Raw genomic sequence first — 23,837 nt, 5'->3', positions numbered from 1 at the left:
GGGTTCATGGGTTGGAGGGTAGCCTGGCATGAAGAGTCAGAGCTCAAGTGGATGAGGATGGTAGTCATGTGTGGGCACCTGGTGGTGGGTTTCAGAAGCCAAGCAGAGCAAGAAGGGCATCCATGTGGGGGAAAGGCCTACACAGGATGTGGAAGGCATCCATAGGGGGTGGTGCTTGATGCAGAGCGTCAAAGCCTAAGCAGGGTGAAGAGATGGTCCCACACCAGCAGTCAGAACCCTGGTGAGGTAAGGAGGACATCCACGTGTGCTGAGTAGCCCAGAATAGGGAATTCAGGGTTTAAGTAGAGTGAGGAGGGCATCCACATACAGTAGGGGTTTCTGGCTTCAATGAGAGATTATATGATTATATGGAGGGAGTGATTAAATTAGTCAATGTATTCAGGGTAATGGGAGCCAGGTTTCTCACTGTCAGTAAAGGGAGACACAAATTATGGAAAGGGAGAAACTAAAATGAACCCGGTTAAGATATTGCGTTAAAACTGGAAGCTTCAATGTGAACTTGTGGTTTCCAATATATAGATAGGTAGATATAGAAATATAGATGTGAAAAGGTAGATACATACACAGATACATACGCTAACTCTACATTGTGTCAGAAGGAAGTACTGGAAAAATGATGGGAAATGGTCAGGACACAGAATCCAGCTTAGAGAGGTTCCCACTGACCATATCTGGGGCAATTTAAGCATTAAAATAGATAAGGAAAATAATTGATACAATGCGTTGAATAAAATGAAAATTCATGAGTCAGTACTGATATAAATAAATAAATTGAAATTTTAAGGCTGGGCATGGTGGTTCCTGCCTGTCATTGCAGCACTTTTGGAGGCTGAGGTGGGCTGATTGCTTGAGCCCAAGAGTTCAAGACCAGCCTGGCCAACATGGTGAGACCCCATCTCTACAAAAAAAAAAAAAAAAAAATTAGCTGGGTGTGATGGCACATACCTGTAGTCCCAGCTACTGGGGACTGGGCAACAAAGGGAGATCCTATCTCTACAAAAAATAAAAATATTAATAAATTAACTGAGTGTGGTGGCACATGCCTGTGGTCCAGCTACTCAGGAGGCTGAGGTGAGAGGATCACTTGAACCCAGGAGGTCAAGGCTGCAGTGAGCCATGATGGTGCCACTGCACTGCAGTCTGGGTGACAGAGCAAGACCCTGTCTCTTAAAAAAAATTTTTTTTGACTTGGCATGGTGGCTCACGCCTTTAATCCCAGCACTTTGGGAGGCTGAGATGGGCAGATCACAAGGTCAGGAGTTTGAGATAAGCCTGGCCAGTATGGTGAAACCCCATCTCTACTAAAAATACAAAAATTAGCCAGGCATGGTGGCGGGCGCCTGTAGTTCCAGCTACTTGGGAGGCTAAAGCAGAAGAATCGCTTGAACCTGGGAGGCGGAGGTTGCATTGAGCCAAGATCGTGCCACTGCACTCCAGCCTGGGCAATGGAGTGAGACTCCGTCTCAAAAAAAAAAAAAAAAAAAGTCCTTAAATTAGAATTATATTTTTTAAAAAATTGTAAAGGGACCTTGTTATGTTGTGCAACCTGAAGTGCAGTGCTATTTACAGGTGTGATTGTAACTCACAGCCTTAAACTCAAGCAATGTACCTGCCTCAGCCTCCCAAGTAGCTGAGACTACAGGTCACCACACCCAGCTAAAATTATTCTTTTTCTTTTTTTAGAGATGAGGTCTCTCTATGTTGTCTAGGCTCATAGACTCAAGCAATCCTCCTGCCTCAGCCTCCAGAGTAGCTAGAACTATAGGTGCGTGCCACTGAGCCTGGCTAAAAATTAGGTTAAAAAATTTTAAATGCAAACGTCAGCCAAACTTCAAATATAAATATTATTTTCAACTAACAAGGAAGTTTTAAAGATCTCTCCTTATTTGTTTGTTTGTTTGTGTGTTTGTGAGATGGAGTTTCACTCTTGTTGCCCAGGCTGGAGTGCAATGACGCAGTCTCAGCTCACCACAAGCTCCGCCTCCGGGGTTCAAGCGATTCTCCTGCCTCAGCCTCCTGAGTAGCTGGGATTACAGGAATGCACCACCATGCCTGGCTAATGTTGTATTTTTAGTAGAGATGGGGTTTCTCCGTGTTGGTCAGACTGGTCTTAGATTCCCTCAGGTGATCCACCCGCCTCAGCCTCCCAAAGTGCTGGGATTATAGACGTGAGCCACTGTGCCTGGCCTTATCTCTCCTTATTTTTTAAAGCATGTTTATTTATAGAAGCATGTAACTACATACTATGAAATTTAAATCTGTATTCAAATTGATTGACCCCCATTAATGTCTCTTAGGGTAGGGTAGGAGGAGTGAGTATAGGGAAGATTTTACCATAATTACTTTATTTAATGTTTTAAAATTTGTCTTCAAATTCAAGTGATCCAAATTGTGTCTCTTAATTTTATGATTTGTGTGCAGATGAACCACTGGACTATCAGAAAACTAAGGCTGCAATAATAACTATTCATGTCTATAAAGCAGTTTTACAACCATTATCTCATTTTGATCCTAATAGTAACATTCATTCATTCAGCAAAAACAAAAAAGTCATTGCCTATCCTAGTATCTGGAAATATGCATTATTATGATTGTTTCATAGAGGAGATGGAGTGAGAAACTGGCTGGCCACTCATAAGTACTGAACCCTGGATTTCAGCCCAAGTATTGTGACTTGAGTTCTGACTTAAGTCTGCTGTCTCAATTAAGGGTCCTAACTTGCCTGTGATAATGTAATCCCTGAGAACTGTTTCTTCAACAGCAAAATGAAATTGTTGTACTCTTTAAACTTCAAGCTCCTTTCCAGCTTCAAAATCCTAAAATTCAGCTGGAGTGGTGACTCACGCTAAAATTCAGCTGGAGTGGTAATCCCACCACTTTGGAAGGCCGAGGCTGGAGGATGGCTTGAGCCTAGGAGTTCAAGATCAGCCTGGGCAATATACTGAGACTCCCTCTGTACAAAAAATAAGAAAATTAGCTGGACATGATGGCATGCACCTGTAGACCCAGCTACTCAGGAAGTCTGAGGTGGGAGGATCACTTGAGCCTGGGAAGTGGAGGTTGCAGTGAGCTGTGTTAGCACCATTGCACTGCAGCCTGGGTGACAGAGTGAGACCCTGTCTCAAAAAACAAACAAACAAAAATTCTAAAATTCATCTCGTCGATAACAGTAACAACAACAACAGAAACAAAATAGGAGTGATGTTAACTAGAAAAAAATGTAACTTAGATGGAAAAAAATTAAAAACTACAAAACTTTCCTGAAATGTTTTTAAAGACTTGAATATACAGACTCGCATAAGGGGCTAATTTTCCCATTCTCCTTTTTTTAATCTTCAATTTCAGGTTCATTAATAAATAGAATTAGGTGTGATGCTTCAGTGCTTGTGAAAATAAGTTTGTTCGTGAAGGCTAAGTCAGTAACAAATCTGCAGCCTCTCTCCTGTTATATACATATTTTGGTGGTGGTTGTTCCAAGGAATCCTTTGTCCTTTTAATTAGGGTAAAGACAGATGGATTTGGAAGACACTTTTCCTTGTTAAATGAAGAGACCCCTGCAGCTTTCTGTAGCTTGATGCAGTCTTATGGGAAACTGGCATTTACATGTTTTTCCCCTTAGGGATGTGGCTGCATTATTGTTACTGTTAAGTTATACTTGATTGGTCTGAATTGTGCAGCATTAGAAGTGAAATTTTTGTCTTGAAAGCTCTATATAACAGCTCATGAGCACTTTTCAAAAGAGGGGAAATTTATAGAGGAGAAGACTCACAGCGAGTGTTTAGACAGTGAGACTGACTGTTTTCAAACAAATCTAATTCATTATATGCCTGGTAATGAAGACATATTAATAGCAGAGAAAGCAGCCCCATTATCTATGTGCTTCTGTTAACCAGTTTATTTTGTTTATATCAGTGGGCAGGACACCATCTGTTACCAGAAATTTTCTTTTCATCAAGCCTGCCCCGATTAAGAGTCCTCAGTTAAGTAACATCAGCTGCCCTCTTGTTTAATTTCCATAACTCAATTCAGGGGTATGGAGAGAAAAAGGCAGCTCTAAGAGGATATTGTAAATTACACCATGCCCTCTGAGGATTTAATTTGGTCATCTCCTTGGCAAGAAAAATTAGTGGGAGGAGCTTATTATGTATGTTGGAGAAAAAGAGTGAAGAGAAGGGGGCAGAACTAACGATAGATGAAATAGCTTTAAGGAAATTGTTTAGTAGGATTAAAAAAAATTTTTTTTTGTAGCTTTTTGGTCACTTTTTGTTTGCTCACATTGTCTTTTTCTAAGGCATATTTTAATTGTTTAGATACAGGTAGTGATGAGTTCTGTTCCATAATAACCTACTTTCAGGACTAGGAAATATAGCTTACATACACAGTGGTATGTATATGTTCATGTGTTAAAAATACAATGAATATGTAAATGTTACTGTAAATGATGACACTATAACACTGAAAGAATTTTATGTTTTTATTCTATCAAAGGTCCATGACTCCAGCTCAGGCTGACTTGGAGTTTCTTGAGAATGCTAAAAAGTTGTCTATGTATGGAGTTGATCTTCATAAAGCAAAGGTAATGATATCTTTGCCCTTTATTAATATGCATGTGGAAGACATTATATGATACATGTCTGTTATGTATGTATCACATCTGTGTCGTATCATACTTCTTACCAACATCTGGGGTATTTTAAAACATTCAAAAGAGATAGTAGACTGGGCACAGCAGCTCATGCCTCTAGTCCCAGCTACTCGGGAGGCTGAGGTGGGAAGATCACTTGAGTCTAGGAGGGTACAGTGAGCCATGATTGTGCCACTGCACTCCAGCCCTGGCGACAGAGCAAGACCCTGTCTCAAAAAAAAAAAAAAAAAAGAGTACTTCTTGTTAGCGTTTTAAGTGTATCAGTTAAATCAGTCAACTGTATCAATTGAATTTGCCCCTTAGCAATTCCACCCTCAGAATAAAGTTTTATATCCAAACTACTGTTAAGATCAAAAGATAGCCCCTAGAGAAAAAGAAATTGATTTTCCTAACATGCAGTAACATTTGAAAATAGAGTAGTGGGCAGCAAGGCCTGTTTCACAGCCAGCATCACCTACATCGAATCACCGAGGATGTTCATTAAATATGTAGATCCCTGAGCTTCTCTCAAATGTATGGAATTAATTTGGAGGAGAGGTTCTAGAATCTCCAGATTTAAAGAGCATCCAAATGATTCTAATTCATGCTTGAATCTGAGAACCATTGGCCTAGAGTAGTGGTTCTCAAAGTATGGTGTCTGAGTCAGCAACATTTAACATCACCTAGGAACTTGTTAGAAATGCACATTTCAGGCCCTATCCCAGGCCTGCTGAGTTAGAATCTCTGGGGGTGGAGCTCAGCAATCCATTTTAACAAGCTCTCCAAGTTATTCTGATACACACTGAATGAACCACAGTGGCTCATTCAAAAACCACTTGGGTAGGGCCCTGGAAACTTGAGCTTTAATCCTAGTCCTACCTAATACAACCTAACAGAATGAATACTTAAGGAAAGTCTCCTTACTTCTCTTATCTTCAGCTGCTAAAGTTGCTGGGGAGGTTCAGTGCCAGGTGTGGTGGCTCACACCTGTAATCCCAACAATTTGGGAGGCTGAGGCGGTTGATCGCTCAAGCTCAGGAGTTCAAGACCAGATTGGGGAACATGGTAAAACCCCGTCTCCACAGAAAATACAAAAAATTAGGCATGGTGGCACGTGTCTTTGGTGGTCCCAGCTACTCAGGAGGCTGAGGTGGGAGGATTGTTTGAGCCCAGGAGGTAGAGGCTGCAGTGAGCCTAGATTGCACCACTGCACTCCAGCCTGGGTGACAGTTGAGACTCTTATCTTAAGAAAAAAAAGTTGCTCTGGATTGTTTTGGGCTGGGTACTACAACTTCTGTGAATCTCTAATGTATAGGAAGATCCAGTACATCAGATTAGGTATGTTTCTAAAACTGAAATGGTTAGATTTTGCTTCACAATTCCTGCTGGAAACTGGTGTCAATTCAGGTATTGATGGAGTCAGGTAGCATGTTCCTTTCCCAAATATTATAAAGCAAATTGTTTCTCCAAAATGAAATGTAGTTATACCCACAAGCTTTAAAAATTTAAGAGGGCATCTTCTCGGAAATTCTCAGTTACATAGTCACTGAATTGGAACTGTATGTAATTCCTACTTCTCTGTTATAACACGTGTAGGCACTAATATATTTCTCTATACTCATTTTTGAGGAAAGAGTAGTCAAGAAGCATTTAACTTTGTGTTTTGATTACTTAGCTAAACTGTTAGCTGTAGGGACTAACTTAGGTGAAATTTATTTTCTTTGAATTACAGACATAGATGATTAATGTTACATATTTAATTTTTTAAAGTTGTCTTTAATAAAGAGGCATGTAAATATGATTTCATTGTGCCTTAATGTAACTTCTTGACTTAGGGATCATATTTTTAATTTAATATACTTAACATCAATTTTAATAACCTAAGATTGTCTTGTGCTGAGTTTATACAGAAATAGAGTCAACTCCTACACTTAACATGATTTCTGGAGCTGTTAACACTTTATCATAAAAAACAAGAATTATATTAATAATTGTGAATGTGTATTTGGTAGTATACATAGGCCTAAGCCCTGCTCTCCAGGAAGTCATGACTGCTGATTTAAACATAATAGGTCCATAAATTATAATTGTTAGGCTGACCTTTATTATTCATTGTATGTTTTGCAACTGTTTTTGATTGTTATCTTCAGATTATCTAGTAATAGTCAACAGTGTATTGAGTACTTTGCTCCAGACTAAAATGCTAACATTTTTCTTTTTCAGGACTTGGAAGGAGTAGATATCATCCTAGGTGTCTGCTCTAGTGGCCTTCTGGTTTACAAAGATAAGCTGAGAATTAACCGCTTCCCTTGGCCCAAAGTGCTGAAGATTTCTTATAAACGTAGCAGCTTTTTCATCAAGATTCGGCCTGGAGAGGTACAGAATTTGTATTTCCTTCCCCCCAAACCAGACACAGACTGTATTTGAAATATCTACATTTCCATTTTCCTTATTAAGTCATCTGAGAAGTCTCTCTGTAGTTAACTTTTCAAGGGCTGATAATTCTGTTTTCTAAGTTGATTAGTCCTGTGATGCTGCTGCTTTTCCTTACGACTGGTCTTCTGGACATTTCACTTTTTGTATGTAAATATACCATTGCAAAAAGTTAAACTTGGACTGATAGATTTGTTCCTTACTCCAAGCAAAAACTTAATGGAAAAATATTTTTAAATTGAGTAGCATGAGATTTTAAAATTATTTATGGGGATAAATTACTCATGTTTGGCACCACCAATCCCTTACCTTATATAATTAAAATTTATTTGTATGCATAGCTTCTTGCGGTTACTGAGAGTGGGTTCTAGGGCCAAGTTCTAGATTTTTAATAGAGTTGGATGTTCAACTTTGTACCAGTTAATTCATTTATTAGTTGGTTTCAGGATATACTAATGCTGGCCAAATTTAACTTTTGTATTGAAGAGCCGTTATGGAATAGCATAAAATTGTTTAAGTGGAATTAAAGTTTTTAAAACAGTTCTGGCTTCTTTTCTGCTACATACTAAACAAAAGACCTGTACAAATCTAAGGCTCGGCTTCCTTATCATTTGAGCAGATAATACCTTCTCCATCATAGTTATTTGAAGATCAAATGAGATGACAGCTGTATAAGTTCTATATAGGAAATGATACTAACCTAAGGTGGCTTTTTTGTGTGTTTATCACCATCTGCTGGCGAAAAATGGCTCATTATTTCTGCCTGCAAATTCTGGATGTGAAGCCTTAAAACTCTTGGATAGGAATTACCATAGAAGCATTTATTTTGTACCATAATTATTTACCTTTGCCTAACAACAGAGCAATCAGTGTCTTCCCTTAAAATTTCAAATTCAAGAGTTATTCAATCAACAAATATTTATTGAGAGCTTTCCTGTGTCTGACACTATTCTAGGGACTAGGAATATAACAGCAAATTAGAATCCCATCCCTCACACACGTTAATATGATAATGGGAAGTCCTTGACTTCTAAAAATGTAAAATTCTGGCCGGGCGCGGTGGCTCAAGCCTGTAATCCCAGCACTTTGGGAGGCCGAGACGGGCGGATCACGAGGTCAGGAGATCGAGACCATCCTGGCTAACACAATGAAACCCCGTCTCCACTAAAAATACAAAAAAATTAGCCGGGCGTGGTGGCGGTGCCTGTAGTCCCAGCTACTCGGGAGGCTGAGGCAGGAGAATGGCGGGAACCCGGGAGGCGGAGCTTGCAGTGAGCTGAGATCGCGCCACTGCACTCCAGCCTGGGCGACAGAGCGAGACTCCACCTCAAAAAAAAAAAAAAAAAAAAAAAAAAGTAAAATTCTTATTTAAGAAGGCAATCAGGAACAATAGGATTTTGAGAAACAGTATTGTGGCAGCAGTAGATGATTTAGCAGTGGCATGGTATGGTGAAGAGGGTGAAAATCTGGTTCTGTTATTTCATAGCTGTGAGACTGAGCAAATAACTTATTGACCTCAGTTTCTTCATGTGTAAAAATATAGATGATACTATCTAATCATAGTGTTACTGGCAATAGTAGGCACTCAAAATAAATGTCAGTTTCCTTTCCATCTTATAAAATATGCTTAAAGTAGAAACAAAGAGGCAAGAGGTCAACAGAACAGTGTTTCTAGTAGCCCTGGCAGAATATGGTTTGCTTCATTGTAAGAGGAATCTAGATAAATTAATGATCAATCAGAGGAAAAAAGAAATATTTAATGATTCAAGAATCTGAGATTCATTCAAGAGATCTATTGTACAACATGGTGACTAACATTGATAACAATGTATTGTATTCTTGAAAAATTGCTAAGAGACTAGATTTTAAGTTTTCTCACCTCAAAAAAAAATTATGTCAGGTAATACATATGTTAATCAGCTCAATTTAGCCATTTCACAATGTATACATATTTCTTGGGGTTTTTTGTTTGTTTGTTTGTTTGAGATGAAGTCTCACTGTGTCACCCAGGCTGGAGTGCAGTGGCGCGATCTCAGCTCACTGCAACCTCCACCTCCTGGGTTCAAGTGATTCTCCTACCTCAGCTTCCTGAGTAGCTGGGATTACAGGTGCGTGCCACCATGCCCGGCTAATTTTTTTTGTATTTTTAGTAGAGACGAGGTTTCACCATGTTGGTCAGGCTGGTCTTGAACTCCTGACCTTGTGATCTGCCCACCTCAGCCTCCCAAAGTGCTGGGATTACAGGCGTGAGCCACCACACCTGGCATGTATAAATATTTCAAAACAACATGTTGTAGATGATAAGTATGTACAATTTTTATTTGTCAATTTTAAAACTGGATTTAAAAATCTGGCTTGAAATAAAATCTTTAGCTCCTATTACTAATTTCTATTGCATAGTAATATTGATTGATTGGAGGACTTGGTCAATATCCCATTCCCTGTTCATTGAATAGTGTCCCAAATGCAGATAGTGACTAAGGAAAAGTAGTGTCTGGACAATCAAAGGTAACTTAATTGTGTCTCAGAAAAATGTATAGTGAATGTGTGTGTGTTTTCTGGAAAAAAAAAAAAGCGTAAATTATATGAGATGCATTCCCTGGCTTTCTTACTTTGGAAAAAGCCACCCTCAGTGAGTGAATTTCTTTCAATAAGTAGGAAAAAATTTCAAATGACATTTTATGTCCTTAAATTGGTAACAGTGGCCTCTTTCTGCGGCACCATATTTCTCTGGTACTGTATCACTGTAATCTGGTACTTTATCACACGTAATACTTCATGTCCCATGTTTATTTGTGTTTTTGTAGCAAGAACAATATGAAAGTACCATTGGATTCAAACTTCCCAGTTACCGAGCAGCTAAGAAATTATGGAAGGTCTGTGTAGAACATCACACGTTTTTCAGGTATTATTCTCACTTAAGTATTTTTCAAGGATAAATTATTTATAACGTTTCTATTTTAAGCCTGCTATTAAAATTCCTTTCATTGTATGACTGGCACTGTTTTATTCAGCTCAGGTGAGATCATCTTAAGCAAGACAAAATGAATCCATTTCTCTCCCTTTGAGTTGAAAAGTATGCCTCAACATTTCCAAAGCACCTGTCTGTGTGTGGTAGAAGGAAGAGAGGAGTAAGGAATGGGAACCTGTATTTACTAGGGACTCTGGGATTGCACTAATTGTAACTAAAGTCAGTCCAATTAAGGGGAGTTACCTTCACTTACTTCCACATGGAATTTTATTTTTTTTTTTAATTTCACTCTTGTTGCCCAGGCTGGAGTGCAGTGGTGCGATCTCGGCTCACTGCAACCTCCACCTCCCAAGTTCAAGCAATTCTCCTGCCTCAGCCTTCCAAGTAGCTAGGATTACAGATGCCTACCACCATGCTCAGCTAATTTTTTTTATTTTTAATAGAGACGGAGTTTCACTATGTTGGTCAGGCTGGTCTCAAACTCCTGACCTCAGGTGATCCACTCACCTTGGCCTCCCAATGTGCTGGGATTATAGGCGTGAGCCACCGTGCCCGACCAGAATTTTTATTTTTGTTTTTTTGTTTTGTTTTGTTTTTGTTTATTTTTTTTCCACATGGAATTTCTGTAAGCAATGCTTAACTAATTTTTGTGGGGCTTTTATACTATAAGGTTAAAGATGTGAAGCTGATTTTTTTTTTTTTTTTTTTTTTTGAGATGGAGTCTCGCTCTGTTGCCCAGACTGGAGTGCAGTGGCAAATCTCAGCTCACTGCAACCTCCGACTCCTGGGTTCAAGCAATTCTCCTGCTTCAGCCTCCTGAGCAGCTGGGATTACAGGTGCACACCACCATGCCTAGCTAATTTTTGTTTTTGTATTTTTAGTAGAGACGGGGTTTCACTGTGTTAACCAGGATGGTCTCGATCTGCTGACCTCATGATCCACCCACCTCGGCCACCCAAAGTGCTGGGATTACAGGCGAGAGTCACTGCGCTGGCCAACCTTGAAGCTGATTGTTAGCTTAGCTCTAATGAAACCTAGAAAGGGAGCACACAGAACCATATTTGAAGCCCAATAGTACCAGATAATCAGAAGACAGAAGAAAGTATTTCCTCTGCTGTTTGTTTGTGATGGAGTCTTGCTTTGTTGCCAGGCTGGAGTGCAGTCTGTGATCCTGGCTCACTGCTCCTGGGTTCCAGTGATTCTCCTGCCTCAGCCTCCCAAGTAGGTGGGATTACAGATGCCCACGACCACGCCTGGCTATTTTTTATATTTTTAGTAGAGATGGAGTTTCACTACATTGGCCAGGCTGGTCTCAAACTCCTGACCTCAAGTGATCTGCTCACCTCGGCCTCCCAGAGTGCTGGGATTATAGGAGTGAGCCACCGTGCCAAGAGGCCATATTATTAACCCCTTGAATTCATCTACCAAGCATTTTCTGTGTGCTTACCCTTCTTGTATGCACCATGCTAGGCACTGGGAATATACCACAAGATAATTCTAGTCTCTCTCCTGATGGAACCCAAATCTAGTAGAGAAGACAGATCCTAGACAAGTAATTACTTGTGTTGAAAGGAGAGTTAGCTAGTTATTTATCAGTTTGCCTTTTTTTTTTTTTTTTTATGAGACAAGAATCTCACTCTGTTGCCCAGGCTGGAGTGCAGTGGCGTGATGCCTCAGCCTCTCAAGTAGCTGTGACTACAGGTGCACACCACCATGCCTGGCTAATTTTAACATTTTTAGTAGAGACTGGATTTCACCATGTTGACCAGGCTGGTCTCGAACTCCTGACCTTAGGTGATCCACTTGCGTTGGCCTCTCATAGTGCTGGGATTACAGGCGTGAGCCACTGCGCCCGGCCCAGTTTGCCTTTTTAAGAACATTTCTTTATTATGGGAAATTTCATCTGTAGCAACAGTACAATAAAATCCCCTTGTATTTATCACCCAGCTTCAATAAGTATCACCCCAAAGCCAATCTTGTTTCATCTGTATCCCTACCCATTCCCTCCCCCTACTTCCAAGATTATTTTGAAGCAAATCCCAGGCCTCATGTCATTTCATTCATAAATAAACTTGATTCTTAAAGAGAGAGAGATAATCCTGATGTATTTTCCTTCTATTTATATTTTCATATAATAGCACTATAGCACAGTCAACAAGAAGAAAATTCAAGGAAATTAATATTTCATTTATTTCAAAATGAAACAGGGTACATTTTATACCCAATTAAAGAATCTTAATTATTGGCATTAACACATTTGTTTGTGCTTTTATCATCCCTCCTTCTTTAAAATCAAACCACAAAAGTAGAATTTTTTTAAAAAGAGCAAGGAGGAGTAAAAAATAGTGATTTTTGAATGTTTAATACCTGTGGTATAGATTTCAACTGCAGCCAGTTTACTTATTTGTAGGATGGCATATTTAAATCCATTGCATCAAAATAAGAGGATACCTTAAAATGTAATGCTCCCTTACATAAAGGAAAGTGTATGTTTGCTGAATTGAAATTAATTACCTCAAAGGGAAAAGTACTCTCTTTTTGTTAGTATTTGATGTAGGAATTTATGTATTTATTCAACAAACATTTATTGGGTATCATATTTATGCCAGGCACTATGCCAGAAGCAAAAACACAAAGATGAATAAGCCATGGTGTTTGTTCTTCACTCCTAGAGAATTCAGTCTTATAGGGAAGACCAGCATAGAAATAGATTGTTTAATTCAGTATGGTACAAAGAGTACATAGAGTACCATATAGGAAAAAGATGGGGTTCCTAAGTGAGTGTAAAAATACACCAAATAACCTCTTAAATAGATTACCAGGCATTAATTGAGTTTGGAGTGCATTTGACAAAACTGTCATTCTAGTAGAGTGGAAAAAGAACTCTGGGCTTGGACTTTGTTTCTGCCTAATATCCTAACAGCTGTGTGACCTTAAACAAGTAACTTCTTTTTTGAGGTTCAGTTTCCTTTATCTATAAAATAGTGAAAACATTACAAGGATATAGTAAAAATACTGCAGTGCTGTAAAAACGTTTTGAAAACTGTAAGGCCCTTTCTATAGAGATATAAATGATATTATTAATGTAGGTCCCAACTAAATTATACTGGTTGCTTTGAGAAATGACAAAGAAGCCAAAATAATGATTACTTGATTGAAAATTTCTTAGTAACTATATGGAAACCCTAAGAATTGTTGAAACTTTTTTATTCTTGATTTTGTTTTTAATTTTACAGTTTTAGAATAAGATGAATATATAATAATATGACTATTATGATTTTTCCCCCAGATTGACATCTACAGACACCATTCCCAAAAGCAAATTTCTTGCGCTAGGATCCAAATTTCGATACAGTGGCCGGACTCAAGCTCAGACCAGGCAAGCTAGTGCTCTAATTGACAGGCCTGCCCCACACTTTGAGCGTACAGCAAGTAAACGGGCTTCCCGGAGCCTCGATGGAGGTTTGTATTGAATATTAATTATTTCTTGTGATCATAATTCATTTGGAAAGATAAAGGAAGTACAGTTGTCTATAAGAGAACCAAATTAAAGAAGCTCAGGGTTGGGCCTGGTGCGGTGGCTCACACCTGTAATCCTAGCACTTTGGGAGGCCAGGTTGGGTGGATTGCCTAAGCTCAGGAGTTTGAGACCAGCCTGGGCAACACAGCGAAACCCCGTCTCTACTATTGAAAAAAATTAGCTGGGCGTGGTGGCGTATGCCTGTAGTCCCAGCTACTCAGGACACAGAGGCAGGAGAATTGCTTGAACGCAGGAGGTGGAGGTTGCAGTGAGCCGAGATCACGCCGTTGGACTCCAGCCTGGCTGACAGAGTGGGACTCTGTCTCAAAAAAAAAAAAGAAGCTCAGTAGTGAAATGAAAGGGATCTTACTAATTGTCTAATCTTAATAGAACTATCTTAAGGAAAGGAAAATAGAGATTCAGAGAGTAGTAACTAGATCATGGTTCCACTGCTAGGTAGCGGTAGATCAAACACTACCAGAATTAGAATTATAAATCTACATCTATCAGAATCTTTACCACAGAGTAAAAATCTAATGTAGTATGCTGAACTGAAGCCCTCTTAGCGTTTAAAAATAGCTATTATATTTTTCTGCGGTCCTGGTAACACAGGAGGCTGAGGCAGGAGGATAGCTTGAGCCCAGGAGCTGGAGGCTGCAGTGACCTATGATTGCACCTCTATACTCTAGCCTAGGCCACAAAGTGAGACACTGTCTCTAAAAAAAAAATAAATAAATAATAGCTATTTTCTATAGTAGAAAAGAGGAAAAGGGTCTGCCTTACTACAACAATCTTTTTTTTTTTATTTTTTATTTTTTTTTTGAGATGGAGTTCCACTCTGTGGCCCAGGCTGGAGTGCAGTGACGCAACCTCGGCTCACTGCAACCTCTGCCTACCGAGGTTCAAGTGGTTCTCCTGCCTCAGCCTCCCGAGTAGCTGTGATTACAGGCACGTGCCACCATTCCTGGCTAATTTTTGTATTTTTAGTAGAGATGAGGTTTCACCATGTTCACCAGGCTAGTCTCAAACTCCTGACCTCAGGTCATCTACCCACCTCGGCCTCCCAAAGTGCTGAGATTACAGGTGTGAGCCACTGTGCCCAGCCATACAAGAATAATTTAAAAAGAAGTTTGTCACGTGGCAATTATGGATAGGAAACTCCAATATCCTATTGTTGGAGTCGCCAAATGTTGTTTAAATAAAATAGGGAGGAAATACACAAATTTCATGATTGTATAATCTGACAGAAGGTCCGTCTGAATTGATATATTGTGGGAGGATCTTCTAAGTTAGCATTTGAGACCATTACTGAAATGAGGTAATAAGCTACATTCAGTTCTTTATGTCACTAAGAAAAGAGTGGCTAATAAATAAAAATTCAGGCTGGGTGCAGTGGCTCACACCTGTAATCGCAGCACTTTGGGAGGCCAAGGTGGATGGATCACATGAGGCCAGGAGTTCGAGATCAGCCTGGCCAACATGGTGAAACCCCGTCTCTAATAAAAATACAAAAATCAGCCGGGCATGGTGGCACACTCCTGTAATCCCAGCTACACAGGAGGCTGAGGCATGAGAATTGCTTAAACCCGGGAGGCGGAGGTTGCAGTGAGCCAAGATTGCACAACTGGACTCCAGCCTGGGAGACAGAGACTGTCTCATAAATAAATAAATGAATAAATGAAAATTCAGAAGGGCTGGGTATGGTGGCCCATGCCTGTAATCCCAGGACTTTGGGAGGCTGAGGCAGGCTGATCACTTGAGGTCAGGAGTTCAAGACCAGCCTAGCCAGTACGGTGCAACTCTGCCTCTACTAAAAGTATAAAAATTAATTGGGCGTGATGGCACACGCCTGTAATCCCAGCTACTCGGGAGGCTGAGGCATGAGAATTGTTTAAACCTGGGAGGTGGAGGTTGCAGTGAGCTGAGATGGCACCACTGTACTCCAGCCTAGGCGACAGAGTGAGACTCTGTCTCAAAATAAAATAAAATAAATAAAAGATATAAGTTCAGAAGGCAATAACCCAAATAGGGTATTATTGATTACCTTTATTATTTGTTACCAGTGTACAACCCTATGCTAGCTACTGTAAAAGCAAGGTACATGTTGTTATGTGCATATATAGTGTAGAGGTTAAGGATTTGGGTTCTGGAATCAGACAGACCTGATTCCAGTATCAACCCTAGCATTTATGAGGTATGTTCCTAGGCAAATTACTTTATTTCTCTGTGCCTCAGTTTTCTCATTTGTAAAATGGAGATGATGATAGTATCATACTACCTCAGAGTTTTCATGAGGAATAAATGAGGTGGCATATGTATGGTACTTAGCACAATGGCTGGCACTTAATAAGTTCCCCCCCACAAAATGTTAGCTATCATTAAGATACTGTTTTTCTGGCTGTAACATTTGTATCATCTGGAACCATGCTACTATATTCTGGTTTGTGATGTATGCAGACTCTCTCATGAGGTATGTAGACCATTATACAGCAGCCATAGTCACCATTTGGAAATTCCCTACTAATTGAGCAAGTATTTCTTTCCATGATGTGAGGAAATTTTTTAATAGAATGTAAAAAGATCCTTTTTACAATGTTCCTCTTGGTTTCATAGTTTAGTCATCTCTTGTGCTAGGTAATGTGCTAGGTGTGAGTCCCTGCCCTCATTGGATTCTTAACCTAATGGAGGATATTATAATATTCATCAGAGTGAAAGAAACAAGGCATTATAAGAGCCTATATCCTTAATTTAGAGGAATCGGGAAGGGGTCAGCCACATTTGGAAAAAAGATCACCTAAGCAATAGGACTTTTGTGCTTCCATGCTGTGAGTCATGTTTTGTTTTGTTTGAGACAGAGCCTCACTCTGTCGCCCAAGCTGCAGTGCAGTGGCACAATCTCAGCTCACTGCAACCTCTGCCTGTAGGGTTCAAGTGATTCTCATGCCTCAGCCTCCCAAGTTGCTGGGATTACAGGCATGTGCCACCACACCTGGCTAATTTTTGTATTTTTAGTAGAGATGAAGTTTCACCATGTTGGCCAGGCTAATCTTGAACTCCTGGCCTCAAGTAATCTGCCTGCCTCAGCCTCCCAAAGTCCTGAGATTACAGACATGACACCCCCCACCTTTTTTTTCTTTTTTTGGGGGTGTTTTTCTACTCTCCTGAGGGGCTGTTTTTAATAGTAACAATACAAGTCATGTTGTGTGCTTTGTCTTAATCTTCATGAAAACACTATGAACTAGGCTTGAAGATTAAATAACTTTTCTTGAGACATAACATCTGATAAATGGAAGTGCTAAGAGTGGAATTCAGGTTGATTTAACTCTAAAACTCATGTTCTTTCAGGTACATATTTATTACTTTGTTCAACAATTTTTCCTGTGGGCCAGGTGGTATTCCAGTCACTAGAGATACAGCTGTGAGCACACAAACATTGTCTCTGCCTTCATGGAGCTTACATTCTGTCACTGGAAACAGAGAAGAATAAAACAAAATAATTTCAGATGGTGATGAATGCTGTGGAGAAAATAAAACAGGATAAGGGATATAGACTATCTGGGGAAGGGGGAGATTAAGGAGTATTTCAGATTGGATGGTCTAATCTAATTTAGAAGGCTTCTCTGAGGAGCTTCATTTGAGCTGAGACCTGAATTATGCGAAGGAGCCAGCCATCTCAAAATCTAGGGGAAGAGCCTTGCAGAAGAGGGAGTAGCGAGAACAAAGTCCTAAAGGTAGGAATGAGCTTGCCGTGTGTCTAGAGCAGTGCTGTCCCATGGACCTTTCCGTGCTGATAGAAATCTTTCATTTTGTGATATCCAGTTCAGTAGCCAATAGATATATGTTTCTGTCCACTAAGAACTTGAAATGTGGCTATGTAACTGAGGAACAGAATTTTAATTCCAATTTAAATAGCCACATGTGACGTATAGCTCTCATATCAGACAACATAGGTCTAGATTCCAGAAAATGAAGGGGTGAGGAGTACAAAATAAGTGAGGTCAGAGAAGTAGGTGGGAGCCAGATTGTATAGGGCTTTGTGGGCCACAGTAAAGAGTAGATTTTATTTCATTTGCACTGGGAAGCTATTAGAGAGAGTGATGTAATCTGAATCCCATTTTTAAAAGATCGCTGACAGCTGAAAAGTGCATTGAAGTGTCAGTGAAAGAAGCAGGGTGAAGGCTGTTGCAGAGTCTGGGACAGCTTGGACTTGAGTGTTGGCAACAAAGACAGTTCGGAAAAGTAGTCAGGGATACATTTGGAGATAGGGCTGACTGAATTGCTGATAAATTAAGTATTGGAGATGATAAGGAAAAGAAACTTAAGTTTTATTGCTTGGCTTAATCTTTTAGTAGAATGAGAAAATCTGGGAGAGTGGCAGAGCTGGGGATATGGAAAATAAAAACTTCTATTGTGGATAAGTTAAGTTTGAGGCATAATCATTTAATCTTCATGTCTTTGCCATATTCAGATAACACTATCAGGCATCTCCCTCCTTGTCCAGTAAATCACCTTACGTCCAGTTTACCTTAGGTATGGGGAATTATCTTTTTATCCTCATTTTTCAGGTGAGAAAACTGAGGTTGGAAAGTTTAAGTGACTTGTTCAGCATCTCACAGACAGTAAGTTGCAAGCTATGACAAAAATCCAGGTCTGTCTGATAGCATGTTCCATGGCTTTTCCTGCTAAATGGAGTTTCATGGTTATATAGATACTATGCCTGATGTATTGCCTTTTCCTGATAGCAAAGATAACCAGAATCAAGTGTTAATGAGCTTTGGTACCTTGAACAAGTTAGAAAGCTGTACAGAAATCACATCTTGACTGCCTTATTACATTTATATTCCGGAAATTTTTTTAAGATGCATGGTGTTAACTTGTCCTGGTAATTACCACAGTTCTTGCTACAGTGTATTTAATAAATAAATATTGGCTGGGTGTGGTAGCTCACGCCTGTAATCCCAGCACTTTGGGAGGCTGAGGTGGGTGGATCATTTGAGGTCAGGAGTTCGAGACCAGCCAGGCCGACATGTTGAAACTCTGTCTCTACTAAAAATACAAAAATATTAGCCAATTAGCTGGGCATGGTGGCATGTGCCTGTACTCCCAGCTACTCAGGAGGCTGAGGCAGGAGAATCGCTTGACCGCAGGAGGCAGAAGTTGCAGTGAGCTGAGATCACACCTGCACACCAGCCTGGATGACAGAGTGAGACTCCGTCTCAAAAATAACAGTAAAGTAAAATAAAATATCATTCTGTCCCCGCTGTATTCCAATGTCACCTTTGTTATAAATCAGGTGACCATAAATTTGGGAGTTCATTTCTGGTCTCTCTAACCTCTTGTATTCATTGTTGTCTATCCCTGTGTCAATACCACACTATCTTAATTATTCTAGCTTTTATAAGTGTTATCTAAGTTCTCTAACAATATTCTCTAAGATTATCTTGGCTATTTTTAGCCCTTAGCATTATCTTACATATTGTGGAATCAGATTTTCAATTTCCACTAAAAAAGTCTTAATAGTTTTATTGAGATTTAGTTGATTATATGAATCAGTTTGGAGAGAATTGATATTATTATAATATTGAATCTTCTGATTCACAAACATGCTATAACCCTCCTTTTGTTTGGGTTTCCTTTAATTTCTCTCAGTAATGTTTTGTGATTTTTGGTGTAGGTAACTTGTGCATCTTATATTAGATTTATTCTTAGAGATTTGATGTCGTTTGCTATTTTATATTAGTATTATTAGACAGGGTCTCTGTCATCCAGGCTGGAGTGCGATGGAGCAATCATGAGTCACTGCAGTCTCAGTCTCCCAGGCTCAGGTGATCCTCCCACCTCAGCCTCCCAAGTAGCTAGGACTATAGGTGCACGCCACCATACCTAGCTAATTATTTTTTATTTATTTATTTATTTATTTTAGAAACAGGGTCTTGCCATGTTGCCCAGGCTGGTCTCAAACTCCCAGGCTCAGGCGATCCTCCCACCTTGGCTTCCCAAAGTGCTAGGATTACAAGAGTGAGCCACCACACCCAGCCATCTTTTGCTATCTTAAATGATATCTTTTGGTTTTTGGCTGGTTGCAGTGCCTCATGCCTATAATCCCAGCACTTTGGGAGGCCAAGGTGGGAGGATCACTTAAGCCTGAGAGTTCAAGACCAGCCTGGACACCATAGCAAGATGCTGTGTCTTAAAAAAAAATTAGCTGAGCATGGTGGTGCACACCTGTGGTCCCAACTACATGGAAGGCTGAGGGAGGAGGATCACTTCAGCCTAGGAGGTTAAGGCTGCAGTGAGCCGTTTCTGTGCCACTGCACTGCAGCTGGGGCGACAGAGGGAGACCCTGTCTCTAAAATAAAATAAAACAAATAAATGGTATCTTAAATTTGTTATTTTTGTTGTTTTGGTACATAGAAATACAATAGATTTTTCTAGTTTGACCTTATACTCAGTAATCTTACTAAAAAATTTATCATTAATTTTAATGGTTTATCTGTGGGTTATTTGGGGTATACATTATTGTGTACCCAACATCAACTGAAAATAATGATTGTTGTATTTCTTCCTTTCCATCTCGCACTTTTAATTTCTTTAATTGCTTTGTTGCTGGCTAAAACATCCAATGTAATGCTGAATATAAGCGTTAATAACTGTCATCTTTCCCAATTTTAGGGCTAAAGCTTCAGTATTTCATCAAGCTTCCTTATATGGTATTTTCTTTATCATATAAAGAAGTTTTCATTCTAGTTTCCTACATGTTTCAATTGTGAATTAGTGTTACTTTTATCAAATGCTTTTTACTTCATCTGTTGATATCATAAAATGGTTTTTCTCCTTTTTATGTGGTGGATTATTTTTACTTTCAATTTTTAAACCACCTAAGAATTTTTGGAGTAAGCTCAAATTGGTCATAATACACTTTTCTTTTTTATCATTTTGGGGTTTTTCCTTTTTTGTCATGTTGTGGTCAGGCTTTAGCTTCAAATTTATGCTGGTCTCATAAAATAAATTGAAAAGAATTCCTTCTTTTTCTGTTCTCTGGAAGAGTTTGTTGAAGACTGTTGTCATTTCTTTGTTACCATTTAGAAGAATTCGCCTTTGAAGCCATATCTGGTCCTAGAGATCTCACTGTGGGAGGTTCTTTACTTACAGATTCAGTGTCTTTATTAGATAAGGGACTATTAAAATGTTCTAGTTCTTGTTTCAGTTTTGATAAACTGTGTTTCTTTTTTCTTTCTTTCTTTCCTTTTTTTTTTTTTTTTTTTTTTTTTTGGAGAAACAGTCTTAGCTCTCTCAGGCTGGAGTACAGTAACGCCATCATAGCTTGCTGTAGCCTTGACCTCCCAGGCCCAAATGATCCTCCCACCTCAGCATCCTGAGTAGCTGGTACCACAAGTACACGCTACCACACCCCACTAATTTTTTAATTTTTATAGAGACAAGGTCTTACTGTGTTGCCCAGGCTGATCTTGAACACCTGGGCTCAAGCAGTCCTCTCACCTAGGCCTCTCAAAGTGCTGGGATTATAGGTGTGAGTCATTGCACCTGGCCTAGTTGTGTTTTTCTAGGCAATGTGCATTTTATCTAAATTTCCAAATATATTTACATAAGGCTGGGTATCTTTTTAATACCTGTAAGAACTATAGCAGGGTCCACTTTTTGCATTCGTGATATTGGTAAGTTGTACCCTTTTTGTTTCAAATAGGCTTGCTAGAGATATATTGATTTTATTAATCTTTTCTTTCTTAAATTGTAAATTGACTATATATTTATTATTTACTTATTTATTTGTGAGATGGAGTTTTACTCTTGTTGCCCAGACTGGAATGCAATGGTGCGATCTCAGCTCACTGCAACTTCTGCCTCCCAAGTTCAAGCAATTCTCCCACCTCAGCCTCCCAAGTAGCTGGGATTACAGGTGTGCACCACCATGCCCAGCTAAGTTTTGCATTTTTAGTAGAGACGGGGTTTCACCATGTTGGTCAGGCTGGTCTCTACCTCCTGACCTCAAGTGATCTGCCTACTTCAGCCTCCAAAAGTTCTGGGATTGTGGGCATGAGCCACCAAGCCGGGATGACAATTTATAATTGTATATATTTATGGGGTACAAAGTAATCTCCTTAATTTTTTCAAAGAACCAACTTTTGGTTTTGTTGTTTTTTTCCTATTATATATACTTTAACTCATGTCAGCTCATATCTTTATTATCTTTATTTTCTTTACACTTTTATTGAGCTTTTTTAAAAATAATTTCTTGAACTAGATACTCATTAATGTTCATTATTTCTTTTTTTTATTTTTATTTTTGTTTTGTTTTGTTTTGTTTTTGAGATGGAGTCTCGCACTGTCACCCAGGCTGGAGTGCAATGTTGCAATCTTGGCTCACTGCAACCTCTGCCTCCCAGGTTCAAGCGATTCTCCTGCCTCAGCCTCCTGAGTAGCTGGGACTACAGGTGCACGCCACTACGCCCAGCTAATTTGTGTGTGTGTGTGTGTGTGTGTGTGTTTTGTTTGTTTGTTTTTCAATAGAGATGGGGTTTCACAGTGTTGGCCAGGATGGTCTCAATCTCTTGACCTCGGGATCCACCCACCTCGGCCTCCCAAAGTGCTGGGATTACAGGCGTGAGCCACCGGCACCCAGCCAATGTTCATTATTTCTTACAACTTAACCTTAGAATGTAAGTGACTTGCCTAAGGTCACATAGCTAGTTGGAAAGAATTAGGAGGGAATCCAGGACCATTCTCCTAGGCCCATGCTTTTTACTCTTCACCATGATTACTTTTTTTTTTAAGAAAGGGTAGAATAAAAGTTAATAGTCAATATTGGTTGAGCACTTAGTATGTTCCAGGCACTGTTCTAAGCATTTTGCATATCTTTTAAGTATCTGAAGTGCATATAAACTGAATAGGACAATTTTTTTTTTGTAGTTCTGTTTTTAAATGTCTTTTTCTCTTTGTGCTATGGTATAAAAACTGGAAACATGTCTGTGGAACTATTTTTCCCTCCTTTCCTTAGATACTTCTCCGTGCTCCTTAAAAGATACTTTTTCCCGTTGAGTCACCCCTCCCTTTTCAAAAAATTAATATAACTCTGTAAGCTAGAGATGATGTATCAGGCAAACTTTTACAAGAATTGCTTTATAACGGCTCTCATTTTAATGATAAAAATGAGCATTCCCTTTCTCTTCTGTTACGTCTGGTCCTCAGAGCATCTGCCTCACCAGCTGGAATACCAAAACTGGTTCTGATCCCAGTTTTATGATAGAGTAGTAAGTTGCAAGGGTAGCTAATAATGATGACAAAGATTATATTTTTCTTGTACTTTTTGCTTTTCAAAGCATTTCCATGTGTTCCTTTTTAATACTAGCTACTTAGTGAATAAGAAAAAGCATTTAGGAATTACGGTTTTACTCATGAGGAAACTGGAGCACAAAAGAAAGGGCCACACAACCAGGTAGTTCATCCATTCGGTGAGCAGTGATTAAGTGAATCTTGCCAGGGGTGTACATCCTTATCACCTTTGGAACTTTAAAACAAAACACATGCCCAAGCCTCACTCTTGGATAGCTCATCTCACTAGAGTGGGCAGATAGCTCATCTCACGCATCATCCGATTTTTTTGTTTTTCAAGACCTACAAATGATTTATGTGGTCCTCTGATAAAAGAACGACCCTACTGCACACTAGCAGAAATTGTGCTAGTAAATAACAGCTAGAAGTAGAAGTTGTTTGCCTTTACTCAGTCTGATGGTTTGAATTTTATTCTTTACTGCTCTAGTATGTAACTAAGTTTCTATTGTCAACCAAGAGCAATATAGTATTGAAGTTAGTGGGTCACCATCAGCATTTTTCTTTGTGTAGACCTTCAGATATGGGAGATACTGGATTTTTAAGTTATGTATTGTCTATATATGCCCCAAAATGTTGTAAATATTAATAGCTGAATTAATAAAACTGAAGACCCACACATCTTAAAAAGCAATCACTACCCCCAACACTGTAAATATACTAAAAAGCATTGAATTATATATTTTAAATGAGTGAACTGTATGGTATGTGAATTATGTCTCAAAACTGTTTTAAAAAGCCACGATCACTACCATGATATTATAGAGTTAATATCTTCCATATTTTACATACGATTAAACTAAAGTTTGTAAGATTAAGCTCCATGCCTTAGGTCACACTACTGTGTGTGACTGAGTCTGGGCCTAAGACTCATAATTTGGCTTTTGCCTCTGTTCCATGCAGCCTTTCACAGCCAGGGC

At 39.3% G+C, this 23,837-nt stretch overlaps 1 protein-coding gene across 50 annotated transcripts in view; it reads left to right on the top strand.

Moving 5' to 3' along the window:
• EPB41 (erythrocyte membrane protein band 4.1) overlaps positions 1-23,837 on the top strand; it is a 232,990-nt gene that overhangs the window by 137,905 nt on the left and 71,248 nt on the right. For all 50 annotated transcript variants that reach the window (XM_074014542.1, XM_074014591.1, XM_074014624.1 and 47 more), the window contains 4 exons: positions 4,510-4,597; positions 6,869-7,021; positions 9,886-9,983; positions 13,339-13,511. In XM_074014542.1, the coding sequence (XP_073870643.1) occupies positions 4,510-4,597; positions 6,869-7,021; positions 9,886-9,983; positions 13,339-13,511 (512 nt within the window). The remainder of the gene's footprint in view (positions 1-4,509; positions 4,598-6,868; positions 7,022-9,885; positions 9,984-13,338; positions 13,512-23,837) is intronic.

The sequence above is a fragment of the Macaca fascicularis genome, chromosome 1 (assembly GCF_037993035.2).
Source record: "Macaca fascicularis isolate 582-1 chromosome 1, T2T-MFA8v1.1".
Taxonomy (NCBI): domain Eukaryota; kingdom Metazoa; phylum Chordata; class Mammalia; order Primates; family Cercopithecidae; genus Macaca; species Macaca fascicularis.
This window is presented reverse-complemented; position numbering and strand designations above follow the sequence as displayed.